Source organism: Girardinichthys multiradiatus, chromosome 22, assembly GCF_021462225.1.
Source record: "Girardinichthys multiradiatus isolate DD_20200921_A chromosome 22, DD_fGirMul_XY1, whole genome shotgun sequence".
NCBI classification, from domain to species: Eukaryota; Metazoa; Chordata; class Actinopteri; order Cyprinodontiformes; family Goodeidae; genus Girardinichthys; species Girardinichthys multiradiatus.
In genome coordinates this window covers 27,022,019-27,040,355 of record NC_061814.1, presented here as the reverse complement: position 1 = coordinate 27,040,355, position 18,337 = coordinate 27,022,019, and the positions used below count along the sequence as shown (strand labels likewise).

Genomic DNA, 18,337 nt, shown 5'->3' with positions numbered 1-18,337 from the left:
AGGTTCGTTTATGACATTTTATATAAAAAAATAAAACCCTGCTATTAGTGTTCATCAGACCCACACAATCAGATTTGTAAAAAGAAATATATTAACTTGGACACACCAAGATCTGTTTTCTACAAAAAAAAAACTTACAGCTTGAAAATAAAATCATTCAATTGCACTACAGCTTAAGCTGAAGTGTGCTATAACCTACTGTATGAGTGAACTTATAGATGTTCCTTCAAAAGTCCACAAAAAAAGCTAAAATACAGTTTACTCAAAATTATTTTGCAGTTATTACATTATGGTTTTGACTGCAGTAGTAAGTAAAAAACAACAGTGAATAAAGTACACTCAAATCCTTTGCATTACGTACATCACAGTTTCACATCAAAACATCTTCGCATTTTGTTTTTTTGCAGCAAAAATACAATAATCATGATACACTTTCAAACCACAATAATTTACAAGGGTATCGGTAGAAGAGGTGACAAAGAACAAACTGTACATTAAATGCTCAACTCTACAAACTAACATGGAGTTCCTATTGCCTAAACACTCCCCACACACCCAACACACACACACACAACCACACGCCAATGAGGAAAGGTTTTGTTTAGAAGATGTACAGTAGATGTGTGCTTGTGTAGTTATCTGCAGCAGGCCAGCGCACTGAGAGAGGTGTGGCTGTCCAAGCTGCTGTCCGTCTCTGAGCCCACAGCAGGGTCGCTGCTAGGATCGGTCGGCTCTGTCGACATGGAGGAGACATCGTTGGCTGATGAGGAAGAGGAGGAGGAGGAGGACGTGGGTTGAGGAGCACTGTCAATCACTGCTGCACCTGTGCTGCGAAAAACAGGCAAAGGCATAGGTTTCACTGAAATATACAAAGCAACATTTTATTTTCATATGGTCATTACATCAGAAGTGACATACGATACTATGAGCAAAAACTGGTAAAATCACTTTAATCACTATACCTTAGTTTATTGCACTTATTAAGAAGAACATATCTAAAAAAGTAAAAAGCGCACATCATGAAATACTGTAAAAACAAAACAAAAAACATTCTGCATCCCTCAGCACAACCATGAAGCCATGCTTAACTCAGCTGCAGAGACTAATGTGACAAAATTCTGCAACTTTCAGCAGAGCTGCATGTTTTTCCTTCAGCGTAGAAATCATAAGGCTCAAACAAGACAAGGGAAAATAAAAAGAAAGAAAATCTTGGTTGGAATTTTGTTTCTTTTTAAACGTCTTAGAATAAACTAAGTGACCACTACTGAGCTGTCAGTTTTATTTAACAGTTTTGCCTGTCAGTCCTCAAGAATAAAGACTCTCTTAATGATGTCATACAGTTGTGTTAAAAAATAATACTCCATCTAGATTAACCAGACCGATCACGTTTTTGGTAGAAATCACCACATAGCAAATAATTTATTAGTAGGTGTAGGAGAGCCATAGAAAACCAACAGAGCCAACATTCAATATACTGTCGTTCAAGGCATTGCTCAAAAGAACAGCATACTTTGATTAAGATGTTGATTGGAGAGGGGAAAACTTGTAAAGTGCAGAAAATGATATGCTGCTTAGCCAAAATGCTCTCCAGTGCTTTAAAATAGAAAGCAAAACCAGACAGGTGTGGGAAGAAAACAAAAGACTACCTTTTAGATGGATCAGACAATAGCCATAATGGCAAAGACTCAGCCAATGATCAGGTCCAGGGTGATCAAAGAAGGTCTGAAGTTAACTGGGAGTACTGTGGCAATTAGAAGACGCCTGCGTGAAGCTAATCTTATGGTCCCACCAAGTTCCACTGCTGAAGAGGGTACTATTTGTCCAAGAGCACATCAACTAGCCTAAAGAGAAACTGGGAAACATTTTGTGGAGTGATGAAAAAAGTAAGATTGCTCTTTTTGGGTCCAAGGGCTGCAGAAATTCGTCAGACGACCCCCAAACGCTGAACTGAAGCCGCGGTCCACTCTAAAGACATAATATGGGGATGTTTTTCTTACTATGGTATCAGGCCTATTTATTGCATACAAAGGATCATGGATAAGTTTGCATGTATCAAAATACATGAAGAGGTCAAGTTGCTTTATGCCAAAGGGGAATGCCCCTGAAATGGGTATTTTAACAAAACAACAAACCCAAACACACCAGTAGGCAGGCTGTATCTTGGTTTTATACCAACACAATTAAAGTTATGAAGTGGCCAGCCAAATCCACAGATCTTAATCCAATTGAAAGCTTGTGGGGTGACATAAAAATGGCTGTTTCTGAAGCAAAACCAAGAAATGCAGAGGAATTGTCAAATCATCCAGGGTTGGAGTACTTGTTCAAAGGTGCCAGAAGTTGGTCGACGCCATGCAGCACTTATGTGAAGCAGTTTTCAGAAACAGACGTTATACAACTACATATTAGTTCAGTGATTCACAGGAATGATAAATCCAGAAAGTTGTTGAAAGTTTTCCAGTTTATAAAGTAAATATTTGAGTTTGTAAAAAAAAATGCAGATACTGCTATTTTTTTGAACAGCCCAATATTGATTTTTCTTCATTTTCTGTAAAGTGATAAAAAGATTAATACATTTTTCTTCATAGTTTGCTTTAGAATATAATGTGCAATGTTCCCAATGCATGGAAATAAAAACTGTCGGATATTAAAATTTGTTTAATGATCTCAAACAATTGAAACAAAAAAGCAAAAACAGATGAAATCTGTAGGGGGCAAAACCTTTTTCACAACACTATATCAGGCTAGTATTTCATTTATTTGAGTGTTGGTAAACTGTCCTGGCATAAAATGTTGTATATAACAATTCCAGATTTCATTTTTAAATGTAATTATTCGTTATAAATTTTATTTTAACTCTGTCATGCACATAAAACCTTTTAAATATCAGTCCTTGGAAATCATAGTGCCATTTCCACAGAAATGAAGCATAAAACCAAACAAAAAAATGAAATAGGATTCTAACCATTTAAACCATTGCAACGAAGGTACAGATAGAAATAGTACACCTTTCTCGAGTAACAGTTGTTCTTACATGAATGATACTGTAGCTGAAATGTAGTCTAATCCTTGGTTGAAAAATCTATGTTTCAACAAGGGGAAAATAGCTAAACTGGTGTTCTATAGGGAATTAAACACAGTATGCGCTAAGTTAAAACTTTAGAAAAATAGGATCAGAGATTTATAGAATAAATCAATTATTAAATAGAAAATGTGTTGAATTCTGGCATTCAGCATTATATTTGAGGAGGAAGAAATTTGTCATAGTAAAGGTATAAGTCTAAAATAGAAATAGATCTCATACTAGCTGTTTATTTCCGGGTTTGCAGGTTTTTTGGGCAATCACAGACATGTAGACATAGTTTCAGCAATCGTACAAATATTGTTAATGTGACTCCTAATGAGGTTGATAGAAAGAAAAGTGCTGATTTATGTTTTTTTCCTGATTGTTATGGTAACACACTACGTTTACCATTGGGGCTGCACAGCACCTCGTTCTTGATATGGCATCATTTCAAACTAAAGACTCTTTACCAAATATTTAATCTCCAATTACATAAGCTTATATAATTAAAATTATCATGTATCCTGTAATTTAGTGTTACCATGTCTTACATAGCCTAAGTTATAGTGATTACTCACCTAAAGCAGTGGGTTGACCTCTGATCACTCCATTCTTTGTTCGTTCCTCCCATTCAATCACTTCCTTATAAATTAGCTCTGAAAAAAAAAAAAAGAGGATTAAGAGGAATCGTTGATGCGTGTATTCAGGAACATCAGATCTTTTGTGTAAGGTTGTGGGGAATAACACACTGTGCAGCTCAAACTACATCACATTTCTAATTTGGACTGGGTATGCTGGTGTGTTGCCCTTCTAAAAATGAGTGAGGGGGTCATTATCACCTGACAGGGACTAAGATGAGCTCATCTTACTGCACGACTGAAACTGATATTTAATCACAGTCTTTCTTATGCCAGACAGAATCATGTTCCCCACAGCAGAAAAACACAAACTAGGCCTAAAACACAAAACAAATCCAGATGTGGAAAAATGATCCAGTTTTTCAGTGTTGTGATTCTTTTTCATACAGTACCTTGCAAAAGTTTTCTTACTTCTTGAACTACATTTTGTCATGTTACAATCACAAACTTCTGTGTATTTTATTGGAATGTCATGTGATGAAAGTAGTGGAGGGGAAATTATAAAATCTGACAAGTGTTACATGCATTTATGTTCAACTCTCTTTACCCTGATACCACTAACCTAGTAAAACTTCCTCCAGAAGTCACCTAATTAGTAAAACGAGTCCTCCTGTGTCTAACTTATTCTCAGTATAAATGGAGCTGTTCTGTGAAGGCGTTTGAGATTTGTTTGAGAAGATTTCAGAATAAACAGCATCATAAAAACCAAGGAACAAAACCAGTTTTTCTTATAGGCCATGTGGGCAGTTACCCAGGGCAGCATTAGAAAGGGGAAGCACATGAGATTCAGATAACTTGTATGTCAAATGTGCCCTGAACCAGTTTTCTATTGCTTCTGTATAACCCTGGTGTATTAAGTAGGCATCAACCTGCTTGCTACTGAGAATAGGGAGACTGGGTTACCTGCCCTCTGTGGGACTGAACTGCATTTTATCCTGACCCAGAATCATAGATTATTTTTGCACTGAATTGTATTGAGGCTCGTCCACGGCACCATTTATGTGAGAAACACTATTGCCAAGAAGCAACCCGCGAAGGGATAAAGTTATGGCAAGGTTTAACGCAGGGTTAGATTATTAAATGCCTAACAGAGCACTGTTCAATCCACCATCCAAAAGTAAGTCGTATTTCACAACTTTAGACTTACTAAGACATGTCCGTCCTAAACTAAGAGGCCGGCCAAGAGGAGCACTAATCAGAGAAGAAGCCAAGAGGCCCATGGTCCACAGGGATCCACAGCCCAGGTGAGAGAACCTGTCAACATGACAACTATTAGTTGTGCTTTTTTGCAAAATCTGGACCTTATGGAAGAGTGGCGAAAAGAAAGTTGTTGAAATAAAGCTAAAGGAGGCCTTGTTTGCAGCTTGGCCACAATTGATGATAGATGGAGCTAAATATGAGAAAATCGGTTAGAAGCTGCAAAACCCTATGGTCTAGAATGGCCCAGTCAAAATCCAGGCCTAAATTAAATTGGAAATCTGGGACAATATTTGAAAATACGCTTTCCCTCCAGTCTGACAGCGCTTGATATATTGCTCTTATTGTACCAAAAGATGCATCTACTCTGTTTATTAAAGATTCAAATACAAATGCAAGCCACAATTTCTAAATTTCTAGTTGTAAATTTGGAAAATGTAAATCATTTTCCTCCTACTTCACAATTATAATGAAATATATTTAAGATTGTGGTTGCAACGTTACAAAATAGTTTTATTCAACTGCCTTTTACTCCTCTTAAACAGTAAAAGCAAGGAAAAAACATTCACTTTAAGGTTAGAGACCTTGATGCATTTTTATTTGTGTTTCAGACTAAGCCATCTGACAAGTGAATTTGTTAAGTGCAGAGCTAGAAAGCTAAGCAGGATGTCTGACCTTTCCACTCCTCCACAGTATGCTCTCTTTCATCCAGTGTCCTGTCAGGAATCTTTGGAGGAGGCTGAAAAAACAGAAAAGAAAAGCTAAATTGGCTTGAATGGCACCCTGGTAGAGCAAGAGAAATGCCAACCTCCCACTTTATGCAGTGTAATAAACACTTGCGTATTCTGTTCATCCCTCCAGTGATTCACTTACCGCTTCCACTTCAGCAGGATCATACCAAACATTAATATACGGGTGCTGCAAGGCTTCATCCACAGAGATGCGCTTTGACGCATCAATCACCAGCATCTTGGATAACAGGTCTCTGGCTTGGCTTGCTGTGGGTAGATACAACAAGCACTTACAGAAAAATGATAAATTATTGTTAGAATTGTGGTTTTATTATATAAAGGATGCTATATATACCTTTCAGTTTGTTGTGATCTGAGTCGGCAGGGAAGAGCACATCGGGGAACAGTTTCTCAAAAGTGTATCCTGCATACCGTGGTCTGTTCTCCACATATGTTCTCACCGAGTGATTCAGCTTCATTAGAAAATCCTGAGATGGGGTGCCTAGCTGCTCAATCACCTTGTTCCACTGGTCAATATCTGAAGTGGAAATGTTAAAGGAAAGCACCTCACACGAACACAGAAACACACTGATACTGTAGCACTCCAGAAGGGCAGCGTGACATTTAACTTGGCTTTGAGGTGCACACACAGGCAGCTCTCCTTGAGTTTATATAAACAGAAACACACACACACACACACACACACACACGTTAGGAGCACAAGGTCCACAGCAACGATTAACAGTAGTTTTAATCTTTTTTATAAACCAATGCAATATGCAGCATGAAGAAGTATGCTGTGTAAAAGGGCTTTTGCTATAAAACAAGGCAGCATGGCTTATATCTGTAAATTCGTATCTGAACAGAACGCACCACTTCTGTAGCAATGTTCTTTGACCAGACTTGACCACATAGGCCATAATGCTTAGCCCTGATGTAGCAAAAGCCAACCATATTGACACAAACAACTCCAACCAAGAGTCAACACTGCCACTTTGATTGCGTGGATGCCATGAAGCATTCAAAATATAGAATATATATTATATAAAATAATTACCGTTCAATTGTTAAAATTTGCAACAATGACATCGATTAACCCATTTTTTCACATTCTTTTCTTTTTTAACTAATAAAAACAATGTCCCCACCATTATCGTGAGCTTTAGTATCTTAGCAATAAAAATTTAAATCAGGTGGGATTATTAAGAACAGCTAGAGTCCTGACCAATACATCGATTTTCATAACAGGGAATAATATCCTTCCCAATACTACATCCTATCAGTCATTCACGAACGGGATATTGCAACAACGATAGCAGTTCATTATATTGTATAGCTCTAATTACTTCCTGTAAAAATGAAAGGAAAAAGCTTACAAATTATTCGAACATCTTGGGTTATTACTTATCCTTACCCTCACCTAGAAGTACCATTCAAACTTTAAATGGATCACAAGACACTTGGTTATTGTGTTTTTTGGTAACTTTTAATATTTTCATAAAATTATTTAAAGAAACCACCCAAAGCTGATGACATCACCCACTTTGGTGTGCAGCTGAACTTCTGGAGTCCACAAATTTTTCAAACTAATTCTTCCTACTGACACACTTCAAACAATATAAATAATCTATATATTAAGATGTATGAAAATTTGTCATCTTTCACGCAGTTTAACTTTCAAATACCCATGTCTTAAGCATTTTGAGCTACATGCCTTAGTAGCAAAAAGATCTCATCTAACTTTCCATAGAGCTCAATGTCAAAAAAACAAAACAAAAAACGTCCGATTAGGTTTTCCAAGAAGTACCAAATTAATCCTTGATTTGAACTCACTGCTTTGTCCATGTTGATACCAGGACCAAAACACCTACATCTTTTTCAACTAATCTGAGCCCTTCATTAAAAGAGAAACAGATACTACACACTTACTAGTACCATTTATCACATAATGTAGCTTCAAGGTTTCATAGGTGGGTGCAGCAGTGCAAGCAATGTAGGTCATGGAGAATGTGATGGATAGAATAAGACAACAACAGAAGAAGCTTTCATGATGGTGGTGGATACCTTCCTAATGAAATGATGACATGTTGATCAATGAAGGGAAGGATACGATCAGTGCCAGGGAACAACACACTCCCCCTGATCATCTCGGCCACAATGCAGCCCACTGACCACACATCCACTGGGGGTGGACATTAGGAAGACAGACGGGTGGACATGCAAATAAATAATAAAGAGAGAAAAAAATCAGTAAAACCAAATAGGAGAAAAGAAAAGAGAATGGCAGAGGTGCAAAGAGGAAAATGGAGACCATTCAGCAATGAGTGAGCTGCATGAGAGAGAAAAGCCAGAGAGCACTACTAGGTACATAAAAAAGCAAAAACTGGCATCCCACTACCTACCAGATCTGAGCTGATTTGTATAAATTAGCATTTTCATGTAATGTACAATGAAATATATTTAAAAGCAAACAAGGAAAAGGTCTGACAGAAACAATACAGACTTGATGAAGACTGTTAACATAGAGGAAATATTCAGCAGACAGAAGGATACAGTCCCTTCCAGGGAAAAGGATTTTATGGCGAACCATTTCTGCCAGAATGCAGCCCACAGACCATATGTCCACTAATGAAGTGGACCACATTAACCAAAGCCAGTAAAAGAAGGAATGCATAGCAAAAAGTTAGTTACATGTAAGAGGCTTGTTAGTGAACCTTTTCTTACAATGAACTCTTCTTTTTTTTTTTTTTACAACAGGCATCAAATGGATTAGTTACAGCAAGATTTAGTTTCAAGTCAATGGACATAAATAATAAAATAAATTATCTTAAAAGTATATATATATATATATATATATATATATATATATATATATATATATATATGTTTATTTTCACTAAAAATAAACAGTGACTCCACTGACTGGTCAGCAGATGCTGTATTAAACTGATCACTCACCATTGGCCTGGTAGCCCATGCCCAGGATAACTTCTGGTGCTCTGTAGTAGCGTGTAACCACATATGGCGTCATCAGGAGGCCTGTGGCTGCCGTCCGAGCCAAGCCAAAGTCCAAAATCTTCAGCGTGCAGTCAGACTTGACAACTATATTACTAGGCTTCAGATCCTACAAGGACATTAATCAGTTTTTAATATTTGTTTTTACTTTATGAGTAAATTTGTTCGGCATTCGAATAGAAGCTCTGGCAAAAGGGAAAAAAGCATTTTAATCACAACAATGAAACCAAAATGAGGCCAAATTAGAAAATATTGACCAGATAATTTGTATTCTGTCAATCAAAACTACCAGATAAATAGTATATATTACTTCCAAACACCTGAATGTTTCCCATCCCATGGTTTTTGGAGTTAAAATCTTTGTTAATGTGTTTTTCCTCCAAGCAAAACAAATCATTTTAGATTTACAGCTTTTTAGAAATTGTCACTTCTTCTTCCAATACATTGTTTATATTTGATAAGCAAATTTCTCTTAGCAACTCTTCAAAATAGGAAAAAACACAAGAACATGCCATTCACTTAGGACATATGTGGGTTAATCTTTATAAGTCAGGAAATGGCTACTACTCATCTAAACTACCATTTAATTTGCAGTCAGAGGAGCCAAGGTGATCTCTTTTTGCCATGCACAGTGAGAAGCATGGTAAGGGGAATAAATAAAAAAAATCTCCAAAGCTTCAGGAACAAAACAAGTGGCATCTTGGTGCCAAGCAAATCTAAACATTTATGTAAAAATGTGGAACATTGAGATTTTGAGCAGCAAATACTCTTGGTGTTTCTCATGTGCTTCATGCCCACCGCTAAATATGGTGGAGGATCTGTAATGCTGTGGGCCTGTATCTCTTTTAAAATCCTTGGAAGGCTTGTTATATAGTGTGATATCAAGCAAGTACCATGGCATTTTAACTTTTAAATAAAAATCTGGTGGCCAGAAAACTGAAAATGTGTCATTTGTGTCTTTCAGGAGGATAATCATTCAAAGTGTGCATGGTGACATGTCAAGAGGATGTAGGACTCTGGATGACCTAGACTGCAAAAAAGAATGACCCTCTCTCTGCATGCTTAGCTGTAGTACCATTCAATAACCAAGAACCCATGTACTTGATTTAGTGTAAAAATATTTACTTAGAATTCTTGAGAAGTGATTCTGAAACAGTGTACTCAAATGACAAGTTGGATTTTTCAAAAACTTTCAGTGTGAAAGTATGCCAAGACATTTTATTTTACATATCTTAAACCAGGGGTCCCAGTGAGTGTGAAGGGTGCTATATCTGACACTGAACTGAGAATCCCACTATTACAGGATCTGTGCTGTTTCTTGCTTGGGCAAACTGGGTGCGGATAAAGCCCGTTTCCTTTCAAACTAAAAGAGATAGGCAGTGGCCTTCGTAGAGGATATGCTCTCTGGGTGCCCTTCTAGCTACTGATGCATATGGCAAAATGATACATCTACCTGTCATTGACATATCAGCTGATGTCAGCTACACAAAAGCTGCAGGAAATTCTGTGTTTTGTTCAAGGGCATTTTACAGAGATTGAGTGCTTTGATTTTAGCCTCAGACTGTTTAAATTTTATCCATGCACATTTTTAGCAAATATCATTACAATACCAACTAGCTACTTTACATTGTACACTGAGTTTTCTAAATGCATGTGTCACTAGTTAAAGGACTAAATTCATCCTGTAATCCCGTAATGGTGCCAGTAGACTGTTTGCCCTCAGACTTCAGTGTCACGTATCACAGCAAGTTTACCAGCTCAGGACTTCACACTTCAGAACATTGGCCTGACTTCAGGCTGTGTATTCGTAGCCAGCTGCAACTCACCCTGTGAATGATCCCAGCACCATGAAGGTGCTTGATGCCACACAGCATCTGATAGAGCAGATAGGACAGCCTCTCGTGGTCCAGCTCCATTTGGATGACCTGACACAGGTTGGCGTCCATCAGCTCCATCACCAAATATCTGACAGAACAGAAAAGGGTTTATGATCCTGGCAGGGAATCATTTTGGCAACACGTACGGCATGGTCTGATTCCAGTAACAGCACAGGCTATTTTTATTTACTTACACATCTTGGAAATCTTCTAGTGACTTTTGTGGTGTGAATACATTTAATAAGCCAATGATCTGTAAATATGTCATAAGAAAAATATATTTAGTTATGATTTCACATCAATTTAAATATGCTCAGTGCATACAAATACACTTTTCTGTGCCCCCTACTTATGAAATGCATTGCATGTTAAAATAGTTGCACACTTACATTTTTGTGATTGACACATTTCATTAGGACTAGCTCTCTGTATGCCCTCTTGGCATGGGTTTGATTCTGAAAGGGTCGACTCAGTTTCTTGATGGCAACATTTCGTTCAAGGATTTGGTCATAAGCAGAGCTGAAAGGAAAAGATAGCAAGAAAAATGCATCAAAAAGAGTAACAGCTGACATCCTGGTTTTTACACTACCAAATGTGTCGAAACAGAAATAAAACGCAGAGATGCACCGCTCAGACTTTTATGGGCAATTTTGTTCCACAATTGGGCTTTTGTACAGGTTCGGCTTGACAATTCCGATATTAGGCAATTCCAATTTCTCTTTTGTAACTTTAATTTAAGAAGACTGAAGAACCGGATAGTTTTTTTCCAAGGTTGCCAACATAGTCTGACATTTAGGTTTGTGACAGGCTGAATACGTGTAAGGGCAAATCGAGCAGGAAATTGTCCAGTTCCGTTTAGCACTACATTTCTTGATGCATTTAAAGAAAAAAAAGGCATATCGTATGTAAGATTCCATTTAGCTTTAATCACTCTTTAACAACATCCACATTAAAAAGTGGTATGGACAGCACCACTTTGTACTGCTTAGTTTGGTGTGTTCACTAATTGGAAAAAGACCAGATTTTTTGGGTTTCTGACCAGCTAAACTCTGGTCAGGGTCGATCAAACTGAAAACTCATCTGATTCCAGTCATGAGCCGATTTCTCAGTACTTCTCTAAACAAATGTTTGTTGATTCTCACAGATGTTTCAGTGACGTGTAGAAAAGTGTAACCCATTTTTTTCACAGCGCTGGTGTTAGCAGGATAAGGATGATGCTGAACCACTCACCAGACGATTCCCTGCGCTCCTGAGCCGATGGGTCTTAGATTCTGGTATCGCTTCAATACTGTAAATGTTGAATCTCCAACGTCTACGCTGTAGAACTCTCTGTCCCTCTTGTTTTTATTCATGGCAAAGTCTTCAATTGCTGCTTTCTGTGCATCCAAAAATGTCCTCTGTGAAGAAGGAAACAGGTTTGAATATCCAACAGAGCAAGACTGACACCACGGATAACGCAGGAGTTGCTGAGCCGAGTGGCAAGTAGCACAAAACAGCAACGGAAGAGGAAAATCCTGCACTCAAAGAAACTGTTGAGAGACTGCTGCATTTCTACCTGATGCAATGCAGTTTCATTTCTCAGCAGATCCTGTAAACCCACATGGACTGAAGATTGGATGTCATCATGTGCGACAGCAGAACAGCAAGCAAATCAGAGCTCTGCTCCATCACATACAACAGAACTCCGAGAGTGACGCTGCCATGCTGGAAAGCCAAGATCGGTGATAATTCCCCTGAGTTTAGAGCACAGCCAACGACAACAGCTCAGTTCTAGAAGCGGGTCTTCACTGACACATTTTAATTTGCACAAAGGTACTCTGACCTCACCTAAAACACAAAACTAACATTTGTGCCAGTGATTTTCTACAATTTGATTACAAGAGGCTCAAACAAAACTTTCATTTTCTTCCATTCTTACATAAACAACGCCACCACCCTCCTCATTCATCCACACTGCCGACACAGAGTCCATATGAGGGAAATAATTGCCAGAACGAAGTGAGTCAGCTCCCCTTCTGTTCCGCCAACGTCATAAAGATGTCTGTAACATCCACCTCCCTCGCAAAAATTAAAATAGACTCACAGCTTCTTTCTATAACACAGACAGGAAGACAGCTGTGCTTACAGAGTTATGAGGACTTGAAGACAGTCGATGTTTTCTTTTTCTTTTTGCAGTACAAAGAGGTTTTCTTACTGTGTAGCTGTAGATACCATAAATTCCAACAGACGCGCAAACATTAACTTTAATGAACCTGCTGTGAGATAACCTGTCCTGATGCATGCAGCTATATGCTGCATCAACATCCATCCATTTTCTATACCTGCTTCTTCTATTCTGGTTCATGAGGGAGCTGGTGCCTATCTCCAGCAGTCTATGGGCAGGAGAGGTTGCCAATCCATCGCATGGGGGAACATGCAAACTCCATGCAGAAAGACCCCCAGGGCGGGAATTAAACCCATGACCTTCTTGCTGCAAGGCAACGGTGCTACCAACTGCGGTATTGGCTGTATCAACATATTCCCCTAAAATCAATGACACACTTTCAGGTTGCATTTTTGTGTCAGTCGCAGGCACACCAGCACATCAGTGCTCTAAAACGGCTCTCGAATTCTGAGCTTGGTACTGCAGCTGCAATATGGCAAACAGGGCCCTGCAGAGGATGGTGACAAGAGCTGAAATGGTCACTGGAGTGCCCATACACTTTTGTCCAGGATCTGTTTCAGAGCTGCTACAGGAACTTGTCAGAGACTCATCACACACACTCCATTAACTTTTCGAGCTTCTGCCATAAGGCAAACATCAAGAGCAGAACCATTAGATAGCTACACAGCTTCTCCAGCTCAAGCCTTTTCAAGATTTTGTACTTTACATTATTAGACTTATTTACGATCTGATCTTTTTGTTTGTGGGTTCCATTATCCATCTAACACAGAGAATTGCTGTCCTTTTGCAGCAGGCCACTCCGTTTACACAGAAATGAATACAAATTAATTTGAATTGGAAAGTGGTGCATATGTATATCAAGTGAGATGTTTGCTGCAAAAGCAGAAATATACTGTAACTGTAACTAACTAGTGCCTTATGTTCTGTAAAATGCAGTGTAAAACTGATGATTAGCTTCCAAAGTACATATTTATTTTAAAGGCTATTTTAAATGTGCATTTAAATAAATTAGAATATCATCAGGGAGTTAATTTTTTCAGGCAATTTCATAAAAACGTCAAACAAATGTAGAGACTTTCCACACAAAGTGATCGGTTCCATTTATTTTTTGCCAGCTCATTTTGATGATTATGGCTTACGGTTAATGAAGAGCCAAAATTTTGTCCGACAGAAAATCTGAATATTAGAAAAGGTGAATAAAAAACGGGTTTAATACAGGATTGGCCTACTGATACTGATAGCATGTAGCATTGCTAAGGTCTTAAGGAAGCCCTTGGTTGCTTTGAAAGAAGCCTTCAGCTTCTCTGCATTCTTGGCTCTAGTGTCTCTCATCTGCCTCTTGACAATACGCTACACATTCTCTACAGGCTTTTGGTCAGGCCAGTTTGCTGCTCAATCAAGCTCAGTCATACAATGGTCATAAAACCAAGACATCAACTAACTTAGATGTATGCCTGTCCACTCTTCGTCTGCGACCTTGATTTCCAAATGAAATGCAATTTTTCTCCTTAGTCCAGATAAGATGTAGTGGTGGCTTAACAGAAGCAACACAGCAGTTCTATCATAAAGATACACAATCATAGGAGAACACAATATTGGTGCATTATCTTTGAATATTGAAATGAAGATGGCAATTGAAATAAATCCTCAATTTCCTCAATACTCCTTTCCCCTACCTATATCAAGTGTCATTATAAGAGGCACTGAAAGTCCATTCAACTGTTTAAGATTGAATGTATGGCACCTTAAGTATTATGAGCTCCCAAATATTACATCCAAGCATTCCTTCAGCTGAGATGATGTATACACTAAAGCTGTGAGGACGACTGCAATTTCATAAATTGTGTCTCCACTTGCACACCTGTTTCTGTTCTCCTTCCACCCAACTTTCCATTAATATTCTTTAATACAGCACTCTAAACAGTGAGTTTCTTTAGCAATGACCTTTAGTGGCTGAAGCGTCCTTGTGGAGGGTGTCAATGACTGCGTGGAAGACCACAAGATTATGTGGGTCATACGGCTGGGGCTGTAACTGTTCACAAGGTGCTACTGCTTCAACTAGGCATTTAAAAATATGATTTTTTATTTTTTTAATGCAGCTTATTTCATATATGTCCACCAAGTAAAGTGACAATAGGAGAACACCTGCTTCTGCATCAGCCATTCTAAAAGGAAAACAAGGCAGATCCCATTCGATCACATTGATCATAATGTTAAAGTTGACTACTGGAACCCCGTTTTTTTCCCGTTGGAGGTTGCCAAATGTAAATCATTGAATTGCTGCATCAGAAAACAGAGATGGATGCTGAACTGATGCAGCCAGAATAAGCCGGTTGGACGCCACACAGACACATTATTATGGCAGCGATAATGGCACCCATATCCTAATATGACAGATTGTGCTGTCGGTGCTGGCTGTACAGTCTGTGCCTAATTTAAATGCTGCGCTATATTATTCTACAACGACGGGAGTAATAATTATTGAGGAATAAACGGAGCTGAAATGTAAAGTAAAGGGGCTGAAGCAGCATGCAGGCAGCGATTTACGACCCTCCCCCCACGGCCAAAACAATGAGCAGGACCGTCTGAGGAGCTGAGGTGTGAATCCCCATCTTACCTCTGTCATCAAATCAACAAGCGATCGATCTTTTTCTAAAGCGGGTCCGGCGAGCGTCGGAACGATCCGGAGTGGCTTCGCGTTTGTCTATGCCGCCGCTGAAGGGTGATTTATCCCGATGTGCGGCTTAAAAATACGTGACCTCACCGATTTCATTGCCTACGTTTCCAACCGGCTGCTACTGACAGGCCAGGACGCACAGTGCGCACACAGGGCATGCGTCCCAGCAGCGCGTCACACACGGGCAGAGACACACCCACCGCCTCCTCCTCTATGCATCCATACTTCTTCCCTTCCTTCCGCCTGCCCATTTATACAAATAAAACAATGTTTTGGTCTACTTCCGTTTGCTACTTAGGTAATAGATTACATCAAGTTATTCTCTTTTCGTCTGGCTCAATTTTGTGCAGCAATTTCCTTTTCCCAATTATGTCATGAGAAAACGAGACTGCATTTTACCTCTGCATGTTGATTTTTTTTTTATATGTATCAGACAATTCTGACAAAGAAAATAAAAGAAATGGGCAGTGGTGAGGATTAATGAGAAGTCAGGAGGTCAAAACATTTTTTATCACATCGAGTAGTAAAATCCAGTGAAAACTGCTCCCTCTGCAGCCTGTCCTTGTCATCTTCCAAATATGGCAATTCATTTTCTTTCTTTCTTTCTTTCTTTCTTTCTGAATTATTGCATTCTGTGATTTGTAAAGTTGCACACTGATTAACCCTCATCCATATTATTCAAGGTTTCAAGGATTTTTATTGTCATACCAGCTCACATTTACATGTTAAGGTATACGACATTTGGACTCAGCTCCCGGTTAAGAAGCCTAATACCTAAGTAAAAAAAACTAAGTATAACAAACAAAGCTAAATCTATCAATAAATAGCAATCACTAAAAATATATGCAGCGAAGAGTAAACAAAACAAAAAATATATATATACACAGTATATATAGTGAAGCTGAAATTAAAGAAAAGTACTAAATACACACGTAAAGCACGAAGTAGTCCTTAATATTGTACCTATGATACACTTATAATACATTACAACCACAAACCTCAATGTATTCTATTGGTATTTAATGTGACATACCAACACAAAGGAGTGCATACTTGTAAAGAAAATTAAACATGTTTTTCACAGTATTTTACAAATAGAAGTCTGAAAAGTGTCTCTACCTGTTTTGTCTGAAATATTTCTCAGGTCTTTGCAGAATAGCTCAAGCACAGATGGTTTCTAACACATTATAATGCTTTGTTCCAAGCCATTCTATTGTAGCTCCAGCTATATGTTTACATTCATTGTCCTGCTGGAAGATGATCTTCAGCCCCAGTTTCAGTTCTTGTGAAGCCTCTGAAAGGTTTTCTTCTAGAATGTTCCTATATTAACCTCCATCCATCTTTCCGTTAACATTGACCTGAGGAAGAAAAGCATCCCCAAAGCATGATGCTGTGAGCTTTATGTTGCACCATGGGGATGGTGTGTTCAAGCTGATATGTAGTTTTACTTTTCCCACAATCCATAAAATGGGAAACAGTGAAGTTAGGTTATTGTAATTCCTGTGTGCAAGCTACTACTTCAGAGGCACTTCACATGTAATAGGTAACAGTTAGCAAATCGACTGAAATTAGACTCATAAATGTCATAAATGTGCAACTTCTTATGTGCGCATTTGCAACTATCCTAACTCACTCACAAATCCTGGTACACATTTGTAAGTCATGTACTATGCATTTATAACTATTAGTAGTCTAAGTTCCCTCCATACTAGCACTTGTGCCTGGGTTACAGTAATCTACTTTAGTTTGTGATGGAAGTTCTGGAAGTTTTTTTTTTTTCCATTGCTTTTATCTTTTAAGAGGTTTCTGATGAAGCAAAGCTCAATAACCATGAACACTTAATGGTTTGGGTTTCGCACATTAAAGTGTTTGTATTTACCAAGCCAATAATTTACACCAAAATCTCATCTGAGTAACATTAAAGTCATCTCAAGTAATACTTTGACAACTATATGGATCTAAACCATTTCATTGTAGTTCCTCCTGTATGTTTCTCAAGTCTTTTGTATTAAGGATTAAAAGTAAAATCTTGGTCCCATGTAACCTGAGTACCTTCTTCCAGATGTTTTCTGTGTCCTTTACATGGTTTTTGGTGACTTAGTCAATAGCTGTCTTCTTGCCACTCTTCCATTAGGCCAGATTTATGGAGGGCATGATTAATAGTTCTGTCATAAACAAATACACGTCAACCTTGTCGCACTTAAAGATTATTTGTAAAAGCTTATTAAAACCTAGCACACCTTTGCATCTATCACAAATAATCCCAATAAACTACACTGACGTTTGTGGTTGTATTGTGACAACATGGCAAAAAGTTCTACACGACAATTTTCTATTACAGTGTTTAATGCAGACAAAATTATGTTTTCACCAAAAAGCTGTCAATAAAGTTCTAATTCTAATAGAGTGGTAGGCTAATAACATTACAGTCATTACCTCAATTTTAGTTCATTTTATGGTTTTATCCGAAGTGGGGTATAAATTGAGGGCGAGGACATTCATTGGTTCTGCAGAAATCTACAGCATAGTAGAATCTACAGCTCATGCATCATTTCTACAACCATTCTCTGCGCATGTGACTCCAAAGCGGTGCCAATTGGGAGGACATTCGGTAAATGTGCGTTAAGTCCGCACTGAGCAGTAGGACACATGCTCCTTGCACCTACCTCACATCCCCGGATCGTTTTTCTTTATTCCTTTCATTTTTTTCTAAATCCTGCCTCTGCGCAGATAACCCGGGGCCTGCAGAGAGACGCTGAGCGCAGCGGCATGGACAGGACTCCCAGCAAGGCAGATCTACTACATCTTCTTACCCCTTGTTCGAAGAGAGCCCGCAGTGTTATGATCATCGTCGGGGAGCTGCCCTGCAGCAGCGGGATGCTTCGTCCTTCCCAGACTTCAGCGTAGCAGCGCACCTACCCGCCGGGGATCCACCGCACCTTTGGGCGTCAGACGGATTTAGTTAAATCGGTGTAGC

General features: G+C 38.6%; 1 protein-coding gene across 1 annotated transcript; it reads right to left on the bottom strand.

The window, feature by feature from the left end:
• Positions 1 to 3: 3 nt before the first annotated feature.
• mapk8a (mitogen-activated protein kinase 8a) lies at positions 4 to 18,312 on the bottom strand. The gene is made up of 12 exons (XM_047351699.1): positions 18,174 to 18,312; positions 11,750 to 11,916; positions 10,909 to 11,038; positions 10,714 to 10,772; positions 10,469 to 10,607; positions 8,586 to 8,751; positions 7,738 to 7,809; positions 5,983 to 6,165; positions 5,770 to 5,894; positions 5,572 to 5,635; positions 3,640 to 3,717; positions 4 to 823 (listed from the first exon to the last, which is right to left on the bottom strand). Exons 1-12 carry the CDS (start codon positions 18,207 to 18,209, stop codon positions 636 to 638), a joined length of 1,407 nt encoding a protein of 468 aa, XP_047207655.1. The 5' UTR covers positions 18,210 to 18,312; the 3' UTR covers positions 4 to 635.
• Positions 18,313 to 18,337: the final 25 nt, after the last annotated feature.

Bases quoted from the DNA above. Each gene is read 5' to 3' on its own strand.
- mapk8a (XM_047351699.1), bottom strand. From the start codon at position 18,209: ATGATCATAACACTGCGGGCTCTCTTCGAACAAGGG. The intron at 11,917-18,173 runs GTAAGAAGATGT...CCTTCTTCACAG, and splicing joins GGGCTCTCTTCGAACAAGGG to AGGACATTTTTGGATGCACA. The intron at 7,810-8,585 runs GTGAGTGATCAG...GTCCACCCCCAG, and splicing joins CATGGGCTACCAGGCCAATG to TGGATGTGTGGTCAGTGGGC.